The 24269-nt window shown below is 39.5% G+C and overlaps 1 protein-coding gene across 1 annotated transcript in view; it reads left to right on the top strand.

Moving 5' to 3' along the window:
* LOC147237661 (uncharacterized) overlaps positions 1–23998 on the top strand; it is a 32106-nt gene extending 8108 nt beyond the window's left edge. Inside the window, exons 2-7 of the mRNA XM_086153149.1 lie at positions 2324–2373; positions 3473–3583; positions 4935–5048; positions 5139–5289; positions 5468–5628; positions 5718–23998. Coding sequence (XP_086009275.1) covers positions 2324–2373; positions 3473–3583; positions 4935–5048; positions 5139–5289; positions 5468–5628; positions 5718–22235 — 17105 coding nt within the window. The 3' untranslated portion in view covers positions 22236–23998. The remainder of the gene's footprint in view (positions 1–2323; positions 2374–3472; positions 3584–4934; positions 5049–5138; positions 5290–5467; positions 5629–5717) is intronic.
* The last annotated feature ends 271 nt before the right edge of the window (positions 23999–24269 follow it).

Raw genomic sequence — 24269 nt, 5'->3', positions numbered from 1 at the left:
GCACTGGGATATAAAAAATTATGACATCATAAATAATAACATGGTTTTGTATGATAGGAGCATTTGTGAATTTCTGAACTCTTTTAATGGCGTTAATGAGCAGAATAACAAAACATTTTGCCTGGTGACGCAGTGTTTAGCACTTCCGTCTCACAGCAATCAAGTCCCTGGTTTGATTCTGACAATTGTGTGGGATTTGTTCTCCTTGTGTGTTTGTGGGTTTCACTGGGGTTCTCTGGTTTCCTCCCACATTCAAAAAGAATGCAGTAGTTTGATTAGCAACCCAGATTCAAGGATTTTTGTTGTCATTACACTTTATTTTCTTGAGGCCAAACAGACATTAGCAGCAAACAAGATAAAAGTAAACGTATGTATGAAATATGCACAATAGACAAGGGTACTATATATACATAAAATCATGGTAAGGCACAATGTACATCTAAGTAAACATTGTTGTAAATAAATGTGCAAAGTTTAGAGTGTGCACGTTACAGTGAGGTAGTTGTAGTCCCTTTTTTAGCAATCGCCAGAGCTGCGCCACTGTTCGGCAGTAATCCTAATTGCCCAGACATATGAATGAGAGAGTGACTGGTTGTTTGTCTATTTTTGGTTCTGTGATTGACTGGGGACTGGTCCAGGGTGCATCCTGTCTCTCGCCCAATGACAGATAGGATAAGTTCCAGCCCCTCTGCAACCCTGAGATTCAGGATTGGAACTGTTTATTGTCAGATGTACAGTGTGGAAAGGTGTTTCCCCATACAATGAAATTCTTACTTTGGTGTCTGCAGTCATTTTACCAACATGCAACTGCAGAGCGAGCAAACACGTCTGCCACAGAGGCCGCCATGTTGTGTAAGAAAAGAGAGGAAAGAGGGAAGGACAGGAAAAAAGCCACTCCCAAACTAGGCTCCTGTGGTGGTGGTGGTGGTGGGGGGTGCAGTGTGGGATTAGGAAAAAAACATAAACAACATAATAAGACATGACAAATAAAAACAAGACTCAAGACTTGCACGTGTGGGAGGGGGACGGTGTTCGGGTGGGGATAGCCAAAAGGTGTCACAGCACAGACACTGGAGACCATGCATGCTTCCCAACAGAGGTGCTCGCACTGGTCTCCATATGCTGCTCTGCAACAGGCGGAAAGAGGGGGGGTGAGAACCAAGAAGATGTTGAGTTGAGTGTGCATTATATGTCTTTGTGTGTTTATGTGAGAGCCCGCAACTTCAATCTCTATTCAGTCCCACCAAATTGTCTCTGATGACTAAGACACGGACATTGTCGTGGAGATGACCTTGGAAAATTCTGATACAGAGACAAAGTTTGGAGGTGGAGGGTGGTGTTGGTGGTGGTGGGGCATCTTGTCTGAATAACATCCAGGAATGGAGGAGTACCAGCCTTTGAAGGCCGGGGTCAGGGAGCCAATGAAAATAACAATTGTTTTGGGATCAGGCTGACACTGTAATTTTCCATCTGCCTTAAGATGTCTGCAGCATCCTCCAAGGAAAGGATCTACAGGCACATGATCCTCCACTTCCCCAGGAGTCCATCATGTATCAGTCTATAAATGTTTCGTCAGGGAATGAGGGGTCACCTTTACCCTGTCTTCGTGTCGAGAAAATTTGGTCAATTAATTTGAGAAACCAGTTGATCAGTTCTATTTTTGGGTTTCAGATGAACTGCGAGGAGAGGCTCTATTAGTTCAGACAGAGACAGCACAAGACAAAGAGCAGCAAGCAGCACAGATAAGGACAGGGAAGGAGAAAGAGAAGCAAAGTGTTGGATAACCTAGATAGATAACAAATGAATGAATAAAATCAATGTAATTGTAAATGGAAATGTACATTCTTAAACCGATGCAACATGTCTTGTTATCAAACAATTGGGTCATTTCTAAGCACAATCCCTATTGGACCGTTTACACTGCTTGATAAAAATGGGAGATATAAAGTGATCGGTGCCTTTTCCATCAGACACTGCGCAAATATTTGGAGAAATCATTAGATTGTTTTACAGGTTTTTTACACAAATATATCTTTTTTAGGCATGTTATAACAGAATTATTATTATATTTGTAATTAAAAGCAGTGTGTTTTATATTAAAGACAGTATTATTGTATAAATGTCGCATGTCAAAATGAACTCATCTAATTTTCCTATTAATTCTATATAATTATGCTGTGGCTTGGTTTCTTTTTAACTTCTTTTTAACTTTCTTTTCAAACCATTGCATGTTGAAATGGAGTTCAAACATCAACAGAGAATATGCAGGTATTAGACCAAACAATGTTGAAATTGTACATGTCGTGTGTGTTTGTGGGAACAGGACCGGGTCGTCGGCTGCGAGCACCAGAACCCGGAACAGAGGACGATTCAGTGAGTATGACAAGTGCCATCGTTTTGACACTTAAATTGATCTGAGAATGCAGGGACATGTGTTCCTCCGTGTTGGTTTCAGCTTAAACACCACAATAAAATTAAACTGAAAAATATAAAAGTCTACAAAAGCCACCATCTCTCCATCATGTGGCTTTACCTTTATGACTTTATGGTTTCTAATTATATACCGTCTTCATCACTTTGCGGTTTCAATACGCTTTACACTGGACTACATTAACCCATTCACACACAATGAAAGGTTTGGGAACCACTATTATGACACATTCAATGCATCTATTGATATCAAAGCTTTTTTAGCTTTGAATCAATTTTACTGAGTTGAGCCGGTACCTTCTCTTTTAACAATGTGTTTATGTACAAATATATATATACTAAGTGTTAAGCTATTAGGCCTCAACTCCAAAGAGATAAGCGCCTGATAACATGAAGGAAGTGACCATTTCAGAAGGTATTCACCGAGCTGATTCCACTGTGAATTCCACTGTATTTAAAATATAAGGTAAACAGTGCTGCTACCAGCAGATAAAAAAACTTCTTTGTGAACATCAAAACTAGGAAACTTGGAAACTAGGCACTAGGAAAATCCTAAATGTGTAAACACTGTTGTTGAAATTGCAGTAAAGTGTTAATGTCAAGCTCTGGTTGCGGAAAATCACGAATGAAAAGACTGTGACCACACCCCCTTTGAACGGCTGTCACAGAGATATTCAGAATAACAATTTTGTTGACACAAGAAACAGCATTTTTTCATGTGTGATGACAGACCAGGAGATTATGGGAATCACAATACCAAACTGTAATGAACCATTTCAAAAGAAGAATGTCCCACAAAATGTGATATTTCACTTGGACCAGCATTGGAACATCAGACCAGCCAACATTTCTAGCCCTTGAAGCACACCATTGCAGTAGCAAGTAATAACTGCCAAATGGTTAACCACCAATTCAGTGGTGCTTTTGGCTCAGCTGGATCTCACATTGTGTGACACATTTTGTGTTTGTTGAAAAGAGATGCCAGATTCAGAGACTTAAACAGAGAGAAAGATATCTCTGGACTGACCTTGTATGTTTGTAGACATGTGAGGAGCCATCCCAGTTCAGAGAGGGAGAGAGACCCCGCCCGCAAGGTTCGTCCCCTGTTGAGGAGTATCCTGAAACTGAAAAGTACACAGACAGTGAAAAGGAGGTAAAGTCACTACAGCAGTTCCTACAAAAATAAAAATTGCACACAACCAGAAATGAACATTGTATTATGTGCATTATATTCTTCCCTCCCACATCTTTTCCTTTTGGCTGCTCCCCTCTGGGGTCACCACAGCAAATTATATGCCTCCATGTACTGTAAACCTATTCTCAGCATCCTCTTCTCTCTCACCAACTAACTTCATTGTTTTCCTCTCTATACTCGATGAAATTGTGACGTTGGCTTCCATGAAATCTAAAAACCATATATAAGATTCTAATCTGGTAATGTTAAGTGCATCCTCGGGCAGTCAGTAATTCAACTGTTTGAAATAGACAAAGAAATTTGCTTTGAACTTAGAGAGACGAGCTAGCATCTTTGGCTCAAAAAATTGAAGCTGTATGAAGATTCAGTTTTTGATCACAAAAATATATAATTATGTAAGGTTTTATTCAGACTTACTGTATATCCGACAGCTATATCAGTATATATTCCACATACTTATAAGTGGATTGAGGATTTAAATTTGATAACACTGACAATCTGATCCAATAAAAACTAAGAAGACTTGAAACATGACTTTGACATCAGTGTGTCAAAACCTTACTTGAACTTAAGCACGATGTGTTAAAATACTGATACTAAACCACCAAAAGGTATGTAAATACAACTTTTATCAAGTAGTCTTGGTTTTGGTCAATGCCTTTATCAGATTCAGCACATTGTCATAGGGACTTCAGAGTAAAGACCTACTTGGGCTTTGGAAACATGAACTCCATCTCAAAGGTCTGCCTTTTACAGTAAATCAAATTTCAATTTTTGTCTCATCAACTGTCAGTCCAAATTTCAAATCCCAGTGATAAGCCTCTGATAACTGTAAGTCCATAATCATGACAGTTGATGAAGTGCTTCATCATTACAGTAATTTGTTCAGCCAAATTAGTCAATTTGTTTTGTTTAATCAGCAGTCATTAATATTTTACTCTCCATTTATGGCTTTCCCTTCAGTACTCTCATGATACACAGTTCGGATATAATGCAGTTTTATTTTGAGTTTGATGTGTATCGCGTAAATTATTTATTTTTGGGGGGATTTGTGGAAATTAAATATTTATTGATTACATAATTTTACTAAAGCATAATTTGGCGCTTTAAATTATGTTACATCATATCAATAATATTTGAGGAAAGTAGACCAAAATGTGATGTTTTGAAATCTGATTAGTGTGTTAGCGTGTGTCTGAAGCGACGCCTATTCCAATAATATACCTGTAAAGCGTGATGCGTGAGATTAATTCTATGCAGCGCATTTTACATTTTACAGAAGCTGACTGTGACTATATTTTGATTTTAGTTTGACGCAGAGCATGACCCACACCACAAAAGAGGGAAGCAAAAGAAAAGTAAAACAGCTGGGTGTGGGTCTATGTTTGAAAAGCGCTCAACTGCAAAGATGAGCAAACTGAAGGTAAGACCCTACTACCTGTGAATCCTAGAGGTGTGACAGCTAATCGACAAAGGTTAAACAAATCATTTTTAATTCTGAATTATTTGGTAGGAGCTTCCTAGCCCTGAATCTGGGGTGATAGTGAAAACAGCCAAGGATGGATGTGCAGAGGGTTTGGTTTATGGCGGGGGTAAAGAGGGAATCTTCATTAAGGAAGTTGTACCGGAATCACCAGCCTCAAAAAGTTTGAAACTAAAAGAGGGTAAGTGACCATATTAATGAACATAACAAATGGCTTCCACGTCATATATTAAACAATTTACTTTAAATAATATATGTACACGACACATGGAATAATCTCATCCCAAGAATCAATATTAACAACTTTAAACAAATACATTGTAAGCTTTACACTTACTTAGCTCTGTCCTTGTGCATAGGTGATCAAGTTCTAAGTGCCACAGTCTATTTTGACAATGTGTCATATGAAGATGCCGTTCAGATTCTGGAGCACGCTCAAGCTTACAAAGTGAAGCTGTGTTTAAAACGGAAACCGGACATCACAGACAGCGAGCCTGCAATCGAACCTGACGTCATTCCTGTAACGATTCTTTAATTGCCTTCTCAGACCATTTGTGATATTTTGTATCAAGGCTAACAGTGACATTTAACACTTTTGTTGCTCCATAGGAAGATGAAACTTTCACTTCGGAGATGAGGGAACAAGGAAAAACAAAGAGACGAGGTGATAACCGCATTTCATGGCCCAAGTTCCCCTCTTTTGGCAAAGGACGGAAGTCGCGTTTTACACGCTCCCACAGCTCCTCAGAGGCTGACGAGCAGAGAAAGCTTGAGCTGAGTCCCACTACCAGTGACACAGAGTCACCGATAAAATCGCAGGATGCTCTAAAAGGCAAGAAGAGGCAGAAACTAAAACTTTCTGCTCTAACAAAGAGAGGCCGCATAAGCTCATCTGAAGACCAGGACACAGACATACCAACAACTGGGCCAATCAGCGGCACCGACATGCAACGAACACAAGACACATCAGACATGCTTTCGCCTGAATGCCTTGAAAGCCCCTTGGAAGAAACACCTAAAGTAGATGTGGCTGAGGATCAAACACAAGTGGAAAATTCAAACTTGAGACTGACTGAACCTCTAACTATTCAACACAAGGCAGAGCTCATCTCCATCAATAGCACTCTAAAAACAGAAGATGTTACTGTGGCTCTGGGAGGTCAAGAGAGTCCCTCTGGGACCAAGACACCTGATGGTAAGAAAAAAAAGAAAGAGAGGTCAGAATTAAAAATGAGAATTCTGGGGAAGGACAAATCACACAAGAAAGAGGCAAAAGCCAAATCCTCACCAAAAAGACTAAAAACACTTGGGGCAAGTATTGAGATGCCAGATAAACCAGATTCCATCCCAAGTTCTGAGCTGCACACAGAACTACAGGTAGAACAGCAGTTACATGATTCTCAAGTAATTAGCTGTAAGGAAGTCCAACTTGATGGAACTGATGCACTTATACAAATTTCCCCTCAGAAAGACAAAGAAAAAATAAAGGCAGGCAAGGACACAAAACAAAAGGATCAGATAGCAGGCACAATATTTAAAATGCCTAAAGTAGGTATAAGTGACATTGCTCCTGAGGAAATTATACAAGAAGTTAATGTAAATGAGAAAGAGAGCACAATAAATATCAGCCAGCTTAGAACTGGTGATACAGATGCCAAAGAAGACCCTTATGACCGGCTATCAAAAGGCAGTCTTTCCAAAACACATCTTCCTAAACGTGAAGACATTGAAATTCCAGGTATGGAGGACATGTCTAAAAAAGCCAAGGCCACTACTATTAAAGAGCCGAAAGCTGTTATAACAAGATCCATTGAAGAAAATCAGGAAACTGTACAGCTCTCAATTGATGTTGACAGTGTGAAAGAGGCAGTTTCAAAACTGCCTGGATTTAAGTTGCCTAAGGTCGACACATCCGGAGTGCCAATACCTGAGGAAATCACTGTAATAGATGCAAATGCACAAAGAATATCAGTGAAAACTCCTACTAAAGTTGCTGACAGCAAAATAAAACATGAGACGCACATCATCAAGTTTGATGTAAATGCCTCTCCAGAAATCTCTAAGATTTCTGTCAAACTACCAAAGATCAAACAAGGTGATATACTTTCAGAGGAAGTTATAACAGAGACCAAGATAGGTTTAAAAAAACCTGGGAATGAAGACACGTTAATGCCAAAACAAAGTGACAAAGATATAAAAATTGACTTCAGTAAACGAGAAGACATTATCATACCAGGAGAAGAGAGAACAGAGAAGGCTGCCATTTTTAAGGCACAAGAAATTGAGAAAAAAGAACACAATGAGGACATCAAAATGGAGTATGAGTCAACAGTTGCAGCTGATAACAAATCAAACAAGGCCAAAATAGTAATGCCGAGTTTTGGGATAGCAAAACCCAACATAAGAGTGCCAGAACTTGGAATAGATTTGTCAAAACAAAAATGCCATATAGTAAAAGGAGAAAGGACCATATTTCTGCAGGAAGAAAAACCGTCAACAACTGAAACATGGAAAGACATGACACACACCAGAGGATTCATATCAGATGTTGGAATGTCTGCCGTGACTCCTGGAAGTGAACTTAAAGTTTCGAGTGATGACTTTGAATACATTGATTCAATTAGCAGCTCATCAGCTAAGGATGACAGCATTATGTACCCAGGTTTTTGTGTCACTCTTGATGTACAAAAGCCAAAGGTTGATATTGCATCACCACAGATAAAAGGTGAGTTGACAGAAACTAAGGGGCACATAGAAACACAGGCAAAATTTAGTGTTGCCACTCCAGAGCTCAATGTAAATGTATCCGATGATGACAGAAATATAAGCATTGATGGGGCAGAGGTAAAACTGTTTGAAAGAGAGGAAAAGGGTAGAATATCATATCATGGCATCTCCATGTCTAAAATAAAAGGATCAAAGACTGATCTGAGTTCAATGAAAGATGTAGATATGACATTGCCAGAGCTTAAAACAGAGATTAAACCCCAGGTTGCTTATGTCAGTAACACCACTCTAGAAGGTACAGACATTTCTCTGCCAGAGCAAAAGCTGGATGTTGACCAACATGGAGGTGAAATTAATCTACTTAAGAGTACAGATGGGACCATTGAGCAAGGATTCAAGATTCCTACACTTGCCATTAAACTGCCAAAAATAAAGGGCCCTGACTTGAACTTGAGCCTATCAAAGAAAGATGTAGAAGGCATAGTACCAGAGGAAGAAGCTGAAATCAAACTCCCAGAATGTCCTGTGACTGATTTCACGATTGGAGGCATTGATGTGTCTATTCCAGAGCAACAGATGGAGGTGAAAAAACTTCATGGGGAAAATAAACCTCTGCTGACTGAAAGTGAGGCTGAAGGTCAAAAGATTAAGTTTAAAATGCCAATGCTGGGGATAGCAGTGTCAAAGGCAAAAGGTCCTGAATTTGATTTCAGCTCATCAAAGAGCATAAATATTAAACCAGCAGAGTCCCATGACGTTGAAATAAAAATGATGGACAAGGAGGACAAGGAGGAGAAGTTCAGGATGCCAAAAGTTGGAATCAAAATGCCAAGCATAAAAGGGCATGATTTAGATTTAAGCTTATCAAAGAAAGAAATAGATGGTTCACTTTCTGAGGCTGAGGTCACAGAAGGCAAAATCCCAGATGGTTGTGAGATTGATGCCACAGCTGGACAAGCAGAAGTTTCTTTTCCAGAGCAACAGATGGAGGTGAAAAATTATCAACTCAAAATGAAAACTCTGCAGACTGAAAGTGAATTTGATGGACAAAAGACCAAATTTAAATTGCCTAAATTGGGAATCACAATGCCAAAAGCCAAAGGACCTGACTTTGATCTGTGCTCCAACAAAGATATAGATTTTAAACTTCCAGAGGATAAAGTTGAAGCAAGTGCTCCTGATATTGATGTCACTCTTAGAGGAGTAGATGTTTCCATTCCCGAGCAAAAGTTGGATGTCAAAACACCTATAGATAATATCAAATCAGTACACAGTATGGTTGAGACTGATGGACAAGGAAGCAAGTTTAAGATGCCAAAATTCGGTATCAAAATGCCAACAATAAAAGGGCCTGAATTTGACCTGAGTGCATCAAAGAAAGGAATAGATATTACACTACCAGAGGCTAAAGCTGAGGTCAAACTCCAAGATACCCCTGACATTGATGCTACTCCCAGAAGTTACGACGTTTCCATAACAGATCAAAAGCTGGAAGATGAAACACCTCAATTGGAAATCAAATCACAGCACAGTGAAGGGCAAGAAAGCAAATTTAAGAAGCCTAAGTTTGGTATTAAAATGCCAAAAATTAAAGCGCCAGAATTTGATTTCAGCATTTCCAGAAAAAACATCGATATAACTCTGCCAAAAGCTGAAACTAAACCCACAGAAGGCAGTGATATTGACATTACAATGGGAGACCTGGATGTTTGTGGCCCTGAACAAAAGATGGAGGTTAAAACTCCTGAATTTGAAGTCAGACCTCTGAAGGTAGAAAGTGAACTTGATTGCCAAAGAGGCAAGTTTAAAGTGCCTAGTTTTGGAATAGCAATGCCAAAAGTCAAAGGGCCTGAAGTTGATTTGAGTTTATCAGAAAAGGAGGTAAAAGCTAAGGCAAGCCTCCCTGAAGCCACTAATCTAGAAGCCGATCTTGGAAAGGCAGATCGATCTATTCCAGAGAAAAACACTGACACGGAATTAGAAATACAACCTAGTCTGGCTGAAGTTGAAATTCATGCCCAGGGAAGCAAATTTAAAATGCCAAAATTGGGAATGTCAATGCCAAGAGTAAAAGGAGCTGAAATTCATTTTGGCTTATCAGAGAAAGACACAGGTATTTCACAACCTGAGGCAAAATATCAAGTGGAGGATCCTGACATTGAACTCGAATCAACCTCTAAAATGATTACCACATCTCCAGATGCAAACATTTCTGCCAAAGGTTCAGATGGCTCTACATCAAAATTTAAGATTTCATCATTCAAATTTCCAAAATTTGGTAGTGGCAGTGCGAATGTCTCTGTAGAAGTGCCTGACAAGGACAATAACATCCACGTCGATAATGCTGATATTAACATGTTGGAAGAGGATTCAGTTAACATCATCACACCCAGCATTGATGTAAAAAGCCCTTCAGTAGATATAAAATCTACAGGAAGTGATCATGTTGGAAAGGAAGGCAAGTTCAAAATGCCCCACTTTGGCTTTTCTACGCCAAAGGTTAAAGGACCAAAAGCTGATACAAACCTGTCAAAGAAAGACATTGTTGTGACGTCACCAAAGGCTGAAACTAAAATTGTTGTGGAAACGAAACCACATGACACTGAAGCAGACATTAATGGAGAGAAGTTCAAGTTTCAAATCACAATGCCAAAACTAAAAGGACCGGAAATTGACTTGAATTTATTGAGAAAAGAAGCTGACACTGATGTCAAACATTCAGAGGCTGAAGTGGAGGGTTCAATTCCAGGAGCTGAAATTGAAATGGTAACAACTGAAGCACCCCGTATTGATGCTGACCAACCATCAATTGATATGGTAATTACAGGAGATTACAATGAAGGAAAAAGTGGAAAGTTTAAGCTGCCTGGTCTTGGCTTTTCTGCACCTAAAGTGAAAGGGCCTGACATCGATGTAAGTTTATCAAAGAAAGATGGGGATCTGAAACTATCAAAAGCCACACTTGAAGGTGAACTCCCTGATGTTGAACTAAAAGAAGGTTCTGCCAAAGTAGAAATTACATCACCTGGAATTGAAGTAGCCACAACTACAGTTGAAGGATCTCCATCAAGGTTTAAACTGCCAACAATCAAATTACCCAAATTTGGAGCAACTGCCCCAAAGATCCATGGGGAAGTGCCTGATTTTGACACAAGCATTTCAGTGGATGGCACAGGTGCCAAATTACCAGAAATCAAAGCTCAAATCAAACTTCCTGAAGTTGAAATCAAAGATGACATGGATTCAGTTTCAGAACCACAGATACCAATGACAGAGGCTGACGCCAAGCTTAAAAAGTCAAGCTGGACAATGCCAAAGTTTTCATTTTCAAGGGGAGGTCCCAAAACCATCGACCCTGAGGTCAATCTTCATGTCCCCAAAGTTGATGATGTTGCTTTACCAGAGGTCGAAGCAGAAACAATTCTTCCGGATATCGACATCAAAGAATCCACCAGCATCGTAGCAGAAGGACCTCCTCCTACAGATCTGGATGCCAAACTGAAGAAACCAAGATTTTCATTACCAAAATTCTCATTTTCAAAACAAACTTCAAAAGAGTCCAAAGTGGATGTCAGTCTGCCAGTTGGTGATGTCTTCATTCCAAAAGAGAATGTGGAGGATATGAAGCTTGAAGCACAGCTTGAACAACAAGACGGTAAGTTAAAAATAGATGGTCAGAGGAGCAAATTTAAAATGTCAACGCCAAAGGTAAAGGGACCTGAAATTGATTCAAGTTTATCTAAGAAAGACATATATGTAACACATTCAGAAGCTGAAATAGATGCAGCTGAAGAAACTGAAGGATCGCCTACAAAATTAAAAATGCCAAATGTACCTTTCAGTCTCTCTAAGCCTGAAGTGACGCGGCCCGAAATTGATTTCAACTTATCAAAGAAAGACACCGAGATCATATTACCACAGTCCAATGCTGAAGTAAAACTTACAGAACTCAGTCAAGTAAATAACACTGTTGATAAAGCTGAGCTGTCAAAACCAGATGCAGTGCTGGAGGCTAAAACATTAGAAATCAAATCTTTGAAAACAGATGTTGAACTTGATGGGAAAGGAAGCAAGTTTAAACTACCAAAGTTTGGAATTACAATGCCAAAAGTGAAAAGACCTGAATTTGACCTCAGTTTTTCAAAGCGAGATGGAGATGTGTCACTGCCAGAAACCAAAGCTGAGGTCCAACTCTGTGATGCTGATGTCGAAGCACCTTCTGTTGAAGTTGAAATGGATGTTCCTGACATCAAAGCTGTTAAAAAGGACAAAGAAGGTTCACCATCAAAAGTTAAGATGCCAACATTCAAGTTACCAAAAATTGGAGTTGCAGTTCCAAGCACGACTGCATTACTACCTGAAGGGGACAATGATGGAAAGATTAAAGTAGCTGATGTTAAAATTCCTGAAGAGGTACTCTCAGTCACCATTGCAGGACACACCACTGACGCTGACCATCCATCAACTGATGTGACAATTACAGGAGATGAACATGAAGGCAAAGGAAGCACGTTTAAACTACCAAAGTTTGGAATTACAATACCAAAGGTCAAAGGACCTGACATTAACCTCAGTTTTTCAAAGAGAGATGGCGATGTGTCACTACCAGAAACCAAAGCTGAGGTCCAACTCCCTGGTGTTGAACTCAAAGCACCTTCTTTTGAAGTTGAAATGGAAGGTCCTGATATCAAAGTTGTTAAAAAGGACGAAGAAGAATCACCATCAAAATTTAAGATGCCATCATTCAAGTTACCAAAATTTGGAGTTGGTCTTCCAAGCACGACTGCAGAACTACCCGAAGCGGACAAAGAAGGGAAAATAGAAGGAGTTGATGTAAAAATTCCTGATGAGGCCCTTTCAGTTACCATCACAGCACCCACCATTGATGATGTCCACCCCTCCATAGATATGACAATTACTGGAGATGAACACAAACGGAAAGGAAGCAAGTTCACCCTACCAAAGTTTGGAATTACAATGCCAAAGGTTAAAGGACCTGAAATTGACCTCAGTTTTTCAAAGAAAGATGGCGATGTGTCACTGCCAGAAACCAAAGCTGAGGTCCAAATCTCTGATGTTGAACTGGAAGGACCTTCTCTTGAAGTTGAAATGGAGGCTTCAGATGTCAAAGCTGATAAAAAGGACAAAAAAGGATCACCATCAAAATTTAAGATGCCATCATTCAAGTTACCAAAAATTGCGGTTGGAGTTCCAAGCGCAACTGCAGAACTACCTGAAGTGGACAAAGATGGAAAGATTAAAGGAGCTGATTTTAAGAGTCCAGAAGAGGCTCTTTCAGTTAAGATTGCAGCACCCACCATTGACGCTGACCATCCATCAATAGATATGACAATTACTGAAGATGAACATGAAGGGAAAGGAAGCAAGTTCACCTTACCAAAGTTTGGAATTTCAATGCCAAAGGTTAAAGGACCTGAGATTGACCTCAGTTTTTCAAGGAAAGAGGGTGATGTGTCACTGCCAGAAACGAAAGGTGAGGTCCAACTCCCTGATGCTGAACTTGAAGCACCTTCTCTTGAAGTTGAAATGGAAGCAACTGATATCAAGGTTGATAAAAAGGAGAAAAAAGGATCACCATCAAAATTTAAGATGCCATCATTTAAGTTACCAAAAATTGCAGTTGGAGTTCCAAGTGTGACTGCAGAACAACCTGAAGTGGACAAAGATGGAAAGATTAAAGGAGCCGATATAAAGAGTTCAGGGGAGGCTATTTCAGTTAACATTGCAGCACCCACCATTGAAGCTGACCACCCCTCAATAGATATGACAATTACTGGAGATGGACACGAGGTCAAAGAAAGCAAGTTTAAACTACCAAAGTTTGGGATTAATATGCCAAGGGTTGAAGGACCTGAAATTGACCTCAGTTTTTCAAAAAGGGAGGAACATGTTTCGCTGCCAGAAACAAAAGGTGAGGTCCAACTCCCTGACGTTGAACATGAAGCCCCTTCTCTTGAAGTTGAAATTGAAACACCTGACATCAAAGTTGTTACAAAGGATAAAGAAGGATCACCATCAAAATTTAAGATGCCATCATTCAAGTTACCAAAATTTGGAGTTGGACTTCCAAGCATGACTGCAGAACTACCCGAAGCTGACAAAGAAGGGAAAATAGAAGGAGTTGATGTAAAAATTCCTGATGAGGCCCTTTCAGTTACCATCACAGCACCCACCATTGATGATGTCCACCCCTCCATAGATATGACAATTACTGGAGATGAACACAAAGGGAAAGGAAGCAAGTTCACCCTACCAAAGTTTGGAATTACAATGCCCAAGGTTAAAGGACCTGAAATTGACCTCAGTTTTTCAAAGAAAGATGGCGATGTGTCACTGCCGGAAACCAAAGCTGAGGTCCAACTCCCTGATGTTGATCTTGAAGCACCTTCTCTTGAAGTTGAAATGGAGGCTTCAGATGTCAAAGCTGATAAAAAGGACAAAAAAGGGTCACCATCAAAACTTAAGATGCCATCATTCAAGTTACCAAAATTTGGAGTTGGTCTTCCAAGCACGACTGCCGGACTACCCGAAGTGGACAATGAAGAAAAAATTAAAAGAGTTGCTGTAAAAATTCCTGATGAGGCCCTTTCAGTTAACATTGCAGCACCAACCATTGATGCTGACATTCCATCAATGGATATGACCATTACAGGAGATGAACATGAAGGCAAAGGAAGCAAGTTTAAACTACCAAAGTTTGGAATTACAATGCCAAAGCTTAAAGGACCTGAAATTGATATCAGTCTTTCAAAGAAAGATGCTGATGTGTCATTGCCTGAAACCAAAGCTGAAGTCCAACTCCCTAGTGTTGAACTTGAAGCACCTTCTCTTGAAGTTGAAATGGAAGCTCCTGATATCAAAGTCGATAAAAAGGATAAAGAAGGATCACCATCAAAATTTAAGCTGCCAACATTCAAGTTGCCAAAATTTGGAGTTGGAGTTCCAAGCGTGACTGCAGAACTACCTGAAGTTGACAAAGATGGAAAAGTTAAGGGAGCTGATTTTAAGAGTCCAGAAGAGGCGCTTTCAGTTAACATTGCAGCGCCCACCATTGATGCTGACATTCCATCAATGGATATGACCATTACAGGAGATGAACATGAAGGCAAAGGAAGCAAGTTTAAACTACCAAAGTTTGGAATTACAATGCCAAAGCTTAAAGGACCTGAAATTGATATCAGTCTTTCAAAGAAAGATGCTGATGTGTCATTGCCTGAAACCAAAGCTGAAGTCCAACTCCCTAGTGTTGAACTTGAAGCACCTTCTCTTGAAGTTGAAATGGAAGCTCCTGATATCAAAGTCGATAAAAAGGATAAAGAAGGATCACCATCAAAATTTAAGCTGCCAACATTCAAGTTGCCAAAATTTGGAGTTGGAGTTCCAAGCGTGACTGCAGAACTACCTGAAGTTGACAAAGATGGAAAAATTAAGGGAGCTGATTTTAAGAGTCCAGAAGAGGCGCTTTCAGTTAACATTGCAGCGCCCACCATTGATGCTGACATTCCATCAATGGATATGACCATTACAGGAGATGAACATGAAGGCAAAGGAAGCAAGTTTAAACTACCAAAGTTTGGAATTACAATGCCAAAGCTTAAAGGACCTGAAATTGATATCAGTCTTTCAAAGAGAGATGCTGATGTGTCATTGCCCGAAACCAAAGCTGAAGTCCAACTCCCTAGTGTTGAACTTGAAGCACCTTCTCTTGAAGTTGAAATGGAAGCTCCTGATATCAAAGTCGATAAAAAGGATAAAGAAGGATCCCCATCAAAATTTAAGCTGCCAACATTCAAGTTGCCAAAATTTGGAGTTGGAGTTCCAAGCGTGACTGCAGAACTACCTGAAGTTGACAAAGATGGAAAAATTAAAGGGGCTGATTTTAAGAGTCCAGAAGAGGCGCTTTCAGTTAACATTGCAGCACCCACCATTGATGCTGACCATCCATCAATGGATATGACCATTACAGGGGATGAACATGAAGGGAAAGGAAGCAAGTTCACCCTACCAAAGTTTGGAATTACAATGCCAAAGCTTAAAGGACCTGAAATTGATATCAGTCTTTCAAAGAAAGATGCTGATGTGTCATTGCCTGAAACCAAAGCTGAAGTCCAACTCCCTAGTGTTGAACTTGAAGCATCTTCTCTTGAAGTTGAAATGGAAGCTCCTGATATCAAAGTCGATAAAAAGGATAAAGAAGGATCACCATCAAAATTTAAGCTGCCAACATTCAAGTTGCCAAAATTTGGAGTTGGAGTTCCAAGCGTGACTGCAGAACTACCTGAAGTTGACAAAGATGGAAAAATTAAAGGGGCTGATTTTAAGAGTCCAGAAGAGGCGCTTTCAGTTAACATTGCAGCGCCCACCATTGATGCTGACATTCCATCAATGGATATGACCATTACAGGAGATGAACATGAAGGCAAAGGAAGCAAGTTTAAACTACCAAAGTTTGGAATTACAATGCCAAAGCTTAAAGGACCTGAAATTGATATCAGTCTTTCAAAGAAAGATGCTGATGTGTCATTGCCTGAAACCAAAGCTGAAGTCCAACTCCCTAGTGTTGAACTTGAAGCACCTTCTCTTGAAGTTGAAATGGAAGCTCCTGATATCAAAGTCGATAAAAAGGATAAAGAAGGATCACCATCAAAATTTAAGCTGCCAACATTCAAGTTGCCAAAATTTGGAGTTGGAGTTCCAAGCATGACTGCAGAACTACCTGAAGTTGACAAAGATGGAAAAATTAAGGGAGCTGATTTTAAGAGTCCAGAAGAGGCGCTTTCAGTTAACATTGCAGCACCCACCATTGATGCTGACATTCCATCAATGGATATGACCATTACAGGAGATGAACATGAAGGCAAAGGAAGCAAGTTTAAACTACCAAAGTTTGGAATTACAATGCCAAAGCTTAAAGGACCTGAAATTGATATCAGTCTTTCAAAGAAAGATGCTGATGTGTCATTGCCTGAAATCAAAGCTGAAGTCCAACTCCCTAGTGTTGAACTTGAAGCACCTTCTCTTGAAGTTGAAATGGAAGCTCCTGATATCAAAGTCGATAAAAAGGATAAAGAAGGATCACCATCAAAATTTAAGCTGCCAACATTCAAGTTGCCAAAATTTGGAGTTGGAGTTCCAAGCGTGACTGCAGAACTACCTGAAGTTAACAAAGATGGAAAGATTAAAGGAGCTGATTTTAAGAGTCCAGAAGAGATGCTTTCAGTTGACATTGCAGCACCAACCATTGATGCTGACCATCCATCTACTGATGTGACAATTACAGGAGATGAACATGAAGGGAAAGGAAGCAAGTTTAAACTACCGAAGTTTGGAATTACAATGCCAAAGGTAAAAGGACCCGAGATTGACCTCAGTTTTTCAAAGAAAGATGCTGATGTGTCATTGCCAGAAACCAAAGCTGAGGTCCAACTTCCCAATGTTGAACTCAAAGCACCTTCTCTGGAAGTTGAAATGGAGGCTTCAGATCTCAAAATTGATAAAAAGGACAAAGAAGGATCCCCATCAAAATTTAAGCTGCCAACATTCAAGTTGCCGAAATTTGGAGTGGGAGTTCCAAGTGCAACTGCAGAACTACCTGAAGTGGACAAAGAAGGAAATATTGAAGTAGGTGAAGGTAAAGTTCCAGAAGAGCTCCTTTCAGTTACCGTCACAGCACCCACCATTGATGCTAACCACCCATCAATGGATATGACCATGACAGGAGATGAACATGAAGGCAAAGGAAGCAAGTTTAAACTACCAAAGTTTGGAATTACAATGCCAAAGCTTAAAGGACCTGAAATTGACATCAGTCTTTCAAAGAAAGATGGTGATTTGTCATTACCAGAAACCAAAGCTGAAGTCCAACTCCCTAGTGTTGAACTTGAAGCACCTTCTCTTGAAGTTGAAATGGAAGCTCCTGATATCAAAGATGATAACAAGGATAAAGAAGGATCACCATCAAAATTTAAGATGCCAACATTCAAGTTGCCAAAATTTGGAGTTGGAGTTCCAAGGGCACCTACAGAACTACCTGAAGTGGACAAAGATGGAAAAATTAAAGGAGTTGATGTTAATATCCCAGATGAGGTCCTTTCAGTTAACATTGCAGCACCCACCATTGATGCTGACCACCCTTCAATAGATATGACAATTACAGGAGATGAACATGAAGGGAAAGGAAGAGCGTATAAATTACCAAAGTTTGGAATTACAATGCCCAAAGTTAAAGGACCTGAAATTGACCTCAGTTTATCAAAGAAGGATGGAGACGTGGTATTGCCAGAAACTGAAGCTGAAGTCAAACTCCCTGGTGTTGAACTTGAAGTACCCTCTCTTGATGTTGAAATGGCAGCTCCTGATATCAAAGATGATACAAAGGATAAAGAAGGATCACCATCAAAATTTAAGCTGCCAACATTCAAGTTTCCGAAATTCGGAGTTGGGGTTCAAAGCACACCAACAGAACTGCTTGAAATTGACAAAGAAGGAAAAATTAAAGCAGTTGACGTTGGAATTCCAGAAGAAGTACTTTCTGTTTCCGTTGCAGCACCCACCACTGACGCTGACCATGCATCAATAGATATGACAATTACAGGAGATGAACATGAAGGCAAAGGAAGCAAGTTTAAACTACCTAAGTTTGGAATTACAATGCCAAAGGTCAGAGGACCTGAAATTGACCTCAGTTTTTCAAAGAAAGATGGAGATGTGTCATTGCCAGAAACCAAAGCTGAGGTCCAACTCCCTGGTGTTGAACTTGAAGCATCCTCTCTTGAAGTCGAAATGGAAGCTCCGGATATCAAAGATGATAAAAAGGATAGAGAAGGATCACCATCAAAATATAAGATGCCAACATTCAAGATGCCAAAATTTGGAGTGGGAGTTCCAAGCGCAAGTGCAGAACTACCTGAAGTGGAAAAAGAAGGAAAAATTAAAGGAAAAATTAAAGGAGTTGACGTTAAAGTTCCTGACGAGGTCCTTTCAGTTAGACTTGCAGCACCCAGAATTGATGCTGACCACCCATCAATTGATATGGCAATTAAAGGAGTTGGACATGAAGGGAAAGGAAGCGACCTTAAACTGCCAAGTCTTGGTTTATCAACATCTAGAGTACAAGGGCTTGACATCGATTTAAGTTTATCAAAGAAAGATGGGGATCTGAAACTATCAAAAGCCACACTTGAAGGTGAACTCCCTGATGTTGAACTAAAAGAAGGTTCTGCAAAAGTGGAAATTACATCGCCTGGAATTGAAGTAGCCACAAGTACAGCTGAAGGATCTCCATCAAGGTTTAAATTGCCAACATTCAGATTACACAAATTTGGGCCACAGGGGCAATTGGAAGTGCCTGATTTAGACTCAAAAATTACTTTTGACAGAACAGGTGCTAATGCATCAGACATCAAAGCTCAAATCAAACTTCCTGAAGTTGAAATCAAAGATGACTTGGGTTCAGTTTCAGAACCACAGATACCAATGACAGAGGCTGACGCCAAGCTTAAAAAGTCAAGCTGGACAATGCCAAAGTTTTCATTTTCAAGGGGAGGTCCCAAAACCATCGACCCTGAGGTCAATCTTCATGTCCCCAAAGCTGATGATGTTGCATTACCAGAGGTCAAAGCAGACACAAGTCTTGCAGATATCGACATCAAAGAATCCTCCAGCATCCAAGCAGAAGGATCTTCTCCTACAGATCTGGATACCAAACAATGGAGGCCAAGATTTTCATTACCAAAATTCTCATTTTCAAAACAAACTTCAAAAGACTCTGAGGTAGATGTCAGTCTCCCAGTTGTTGATGTCTCTGTTCATGATGAGAATATGGAGGTTTTACAGCCTAAAGCAAAGCTCAAGCAACCAGAAGGGAATGCAGAAATAGATGGTCAGAAGAGTGAGTTTAAATTGCCTAGGTTTGGCATTTCAACGGTTAAAGTAAAAGGCCCTGAGACTGATTTGACCTTATCAAAAAAAGATCTCGATGTAACACTACCAGAGGTTGGGGTTAAAATCTCAGCTGTTCAGAAGAAACAATTATCAGGAAAAGTTGAAATAAAACCTGAGATAGAGGCACAAATATACAACGTTGAAGGGTTGCCATCAAAACTTGAAATGCAAACTGTCACATCATCTAAATTTGGAGTTGCTGCGACAGGAGTCAATGTCACAGTACCCGATGTGAACAAGGACATTACAATTGATGGAATGAAGATAGAGATACAAAAAGAGGGGAGTTTAACAAATGTTACAACAACTACCAATGACGGCAGAACTGTAGATGTGAAGGCTATGGGAAGTGAGCTTGAGGACACAGAAAGCAAACTTAAGACACTGAATTTTGACATCTCAAAGACCAAAGTTAAAGGACATGATGGTGATGTAAGTCTAATGAAAAAAGGAGTTGATTTCCCATTTTCAGATGTTGAGGTCTGCCTGCCTGATGAGAAGGTCCAACCATCTGAAAGTTCCTTTTCAGTGCCAGATGCACCTGTAGTTGAGGTTGAAGCCAAAGTACAAGGGTCCAGCTGGGCATTTCCAAAGTTTTCATTTATAAAGAGAGGTGTGAAAGCTTCTGATGTTGATGTAAACCTTGAAACAACCAAAGTAGATAACACATTGCCAAAGACAAAAGCAGAAACTGGTCTTCCTGATGTTGAAGCTGATGCAACTTTGGAGGAGGGTTCTTTAGAAGAGAGATATTCTACAGAACTTGATGTAAATTTGAAAAAAACAAGATTTTCATTCCCCAAATTTCCTTTTTCAAAGGCAAATGTAAAAGAACCTGAAGTCAGTGTGGACGTCTCACAATTGGATTTGAAACTGAAAAAATCTGGAACGGAAACTGATACACTGGAATCTGAAATTGAACATGATGGAGGCATGACTAAAACAAAGTTCAGCCCAGCTCCACTGAAGATAAAAGGACCTGATGTTGAGCTAAAACCATCACAGGACAAAGAAATCACATTACCACAAATCACGGCAGATGTTAAACTTCCTGATATTGAAGTTAAAGCATCTTCTAATGTGGAAAGTGAAGTTCCTGAGACAGAGACTACGTCTAAAGAAGGTGAAGGATTACCGTCAAAATTTAAAATGCCAACACTTAAAATGCCCAAATTTGGAGTTACTACCTCTGAAATCACCACACGAACATCAGACAGACAACTTGAGATGGATGAACCAAAACATCAGGGTGATGCTGGTGTCAGCATCAAGGGTCCAAGTGTTGAAATCAAACCTGATGTAAACGAACCAGCAATACCAAATCCTGAAACACCAGAGACAGATGGCATGGGTCAAATTTCTCCAAGTAAGTTCAGACTACCATCATTTAAAATGCCAAGGCTAAATTTTTCAAGAGCCAAACCTGAGGATGAGTATGTCCCAGTTGATACTGAATGTAAAGATGTCGACCAAGAGGCGGAAGTGGAAGCCAAAGGAGAAAGTAAATCACCAATGCTGACATCATTTGGTGAAATCCTCAAGAATATTGATGTTGAATTTGACATGCCAAAAACTGACAAAGATGAGGAACAGTCTGAAACTCAAACTGAGGACAAGAACGAAAACAATGAAGCTCAGCCAGATGCAAAGGAAAAGGAAAAAGATAGAAAACAGGAGGCCACCAAAAGTCCTGAAAGGAAAGGCTGGTTTAAATTCCCCAGATTTGGGCTTTCCTCTCCATCTGAGCCTGCAAACATTTCTCAAAAAGATGGGCAAAATGTTGCAAAGAGCCCAGGTGAGGATGTGGAAATAAGCCCAACTTGTTCAGTCCAGTCATCTGATGCCTTTGCTGATATTAGTTCTGCAATGACAAGTGAGCATATCGCCCTATCCTTATCATCTCCAACCAAGGTAACAGTCAAATATTCTGATCCTCACACATCAACTGAATTTGGAGAGATGCATGGAAAGATAATCACTAGGTCTGAGCTGATTACAGTTGAACCACACTTGCCTGAGAAAATCACCATTCTTTCATCTGAAGTCTCATCTTCATCTGAAGACACACTTAGATTGGAATCTCGAAAAATTCATGTTGTTACATCAAATATACAAGCAACTCCAGAATCCCAGCATGCCAAGCTTCTAACTGATATCCAGGTCCACCCGGCAGGAAGTCTTTCCATCTCATCTGAGGTGGGTGAAGCTGCATCATGGACTGTTGAAAATTCTCAAAGAGGCAAGACAACAATCTTCAGTAAACACTTCAAAGAATCATTGAGTGAAACCAAAGAAACTGTTGTTATAACCAAACAAATCACACACACACTTGACTCAGCTGAGCCCATCTCAGATGAGACAGCTTCATCCATTCAACGTCTGAGAGACTCTGTTCACTCTGAGAAAATCAGATTTTTTGATGGGGCAGAGAAGTAAAGTACTGCATGTGAAGGATGTCCAAACAGGAAGCAAATTATTTGGCTCCTGTTTGTTGTGAGAACAATAATGATATTAGAGAGGACAAAACAAAAGCTGTAATATGGTTACGAACATAGAGAATTTTTTTGCTGAAATTCAACTTGTCCTTTTCTATAAGGACCGTGAATAGAGGAAGCATTGATATGATAAAGCAGTGGCTTTTTAAAGAAATAGCTCAAAAAAAACAACTATAAAAACCTATACAACACAGTTAAGGTTTTACCAGCAAAGCCACTGATTACTGTGGTTTTATTGTTGATAAATAAAGTGATTGTACTGGCCACCTGCATATTTTACCAGCATCTGGCAGATGGCTTGTCAACATTTTTGCCTGGAACGAAAGACACAGAACATAGAGCCAAGTCTCTTAACGAGGCAGTAATTTCAACAAATAAAATTGAATTGATATCAACACTCCTTGGCATCAGTCAGTTGCCAAGCAACAGTTTTGTAAATCACTAAATAAATATCAGTGCTCTATACTGTTAACCCTGACCGTTTGAATAAAGATTATGAAAAAGCATTCTGACATTCAAGCCTAAAGGCTATATATGCTGATCCACTGTTCTGTGTGTTTGGCCCATTTTGTCACATAATATCAGCAGATTGATAAATTGGTCAGGCCATAAACGTCATGTAAAGACCCAAGCAATTATTAAATTTTAATTAGAGATTATTTCAAGCTTGGATACCTACTGAAAAATGAAATAACTTTGAAACAATGATTGATTTGCGATCAACTGGCAAACGGTCCAGGACGGATCTCACTCCCAATCACAGCTGGGATAGGCTCCAGCATCCCCAGAACTCTAAGTGCAAGATAAGCGGTAGATAATGGATGGGATGGATGGAGGATGATTGATACACTTGTCCAATTCGAAATATAAACGAATCAATTACCTTTTCCCTGTCACAATAAAAAAAATAGTGGGCTCTGAATTTAACACATTGTTCTAAAAAGTTAAAAAAGAGAAACTTACCAGTGACAGAAAATGGTAGTTTTGGTGAGATAAGGTGCTAAATTAAATCTCCGGTTGCATGTTCTTGACATATGATGAGATAAATTCATGTAGTTTGTACAAGAAAGGGGATGAACTTGCATAAAGCTGCATAAAACAAGTGTCCTGGCTTCAAACTGACAGGGCTTCAGTATATTCTTGCTTACTATGATACACAGAAGAATAAGCCATGTCTTAATAATAGTGTATGATAGCAAATGCAGTTATGTGTGCCCTTATTTTACAGTACAATAATCACCAGTGCTCTCTTTTGCATCGGACTATACAAAAATATATGTTACTGACATTCCAAAATGTTTACAGCTATTTAACAAAAACCAACAGCAGAGAACATGAACGATTCAAAGAGCAATGTATGTCAGAATAATTGTATATGTACATGTATCACCAAGATATTCTTGTTGCAGTAGTTACATTGTAAAGAAACAATAGCAAAGCTTGAACTGATCAAAAAAGCAAGCGTAACTATTTTTTATCAATATTTTGCTCATCAGGTAATTTGCTAAAGCAGATATATTTAAATATGTTCCCGGTCATTATCTCTGTGTAATGTGTGAATATTGAACTGGCTGTGTAAATAACTCTCAAATGCTTTTGGAGTTTTATTAAATTACTGCTCCATTTGTATTCTGAAGGCTTTAACTGAACATGTTTGCAAAGATATATACAATCAATAAATATTATATGCCAAAAAAGTGTGGGAAACTGATATTGAGAGTTCAGCAGGCATTGTTTCTACTTTGTACATAACATGTAGGATATTAAATTAATTTTCGCAAAAGACAACACACACAACTGTCTGCATGGGTATGAAGTGGTAAGTTGTGCTCAAACTATCCTTGGGGAGAATTTGACCATTAATATAAGCCAGTCGTTCCAAACTACAGTTCCGCTGATACTTTTGATATAAGTGTTAAAGAGTCTGAAGAGGTCAGTAACCTCTCTTTAATGCTTCTATTACTTTGGTTTTAGG

The sequence above is a fragment of the Fistularia commersonii genome, chromosome 1 (genome assembly GCF_037954325.1).
Source record: "Fistularia commersonii isolate RoL2024-O1a breed Wild chromosome 1, RoL_Fcom_v1.0, whole genome shotgun sequence".
Taxonomy (NCBI): Eukaryota; Metazoa; Chordata; class Actinopteri; order Syngnathiformes; family Fistulariidae; genus Fistularia; species Fistularia commersonii.
Note: the sequence above shows the minus strand (reverse complement) of the source record. Positions and strands in the feature narration are given on the sequence as shown.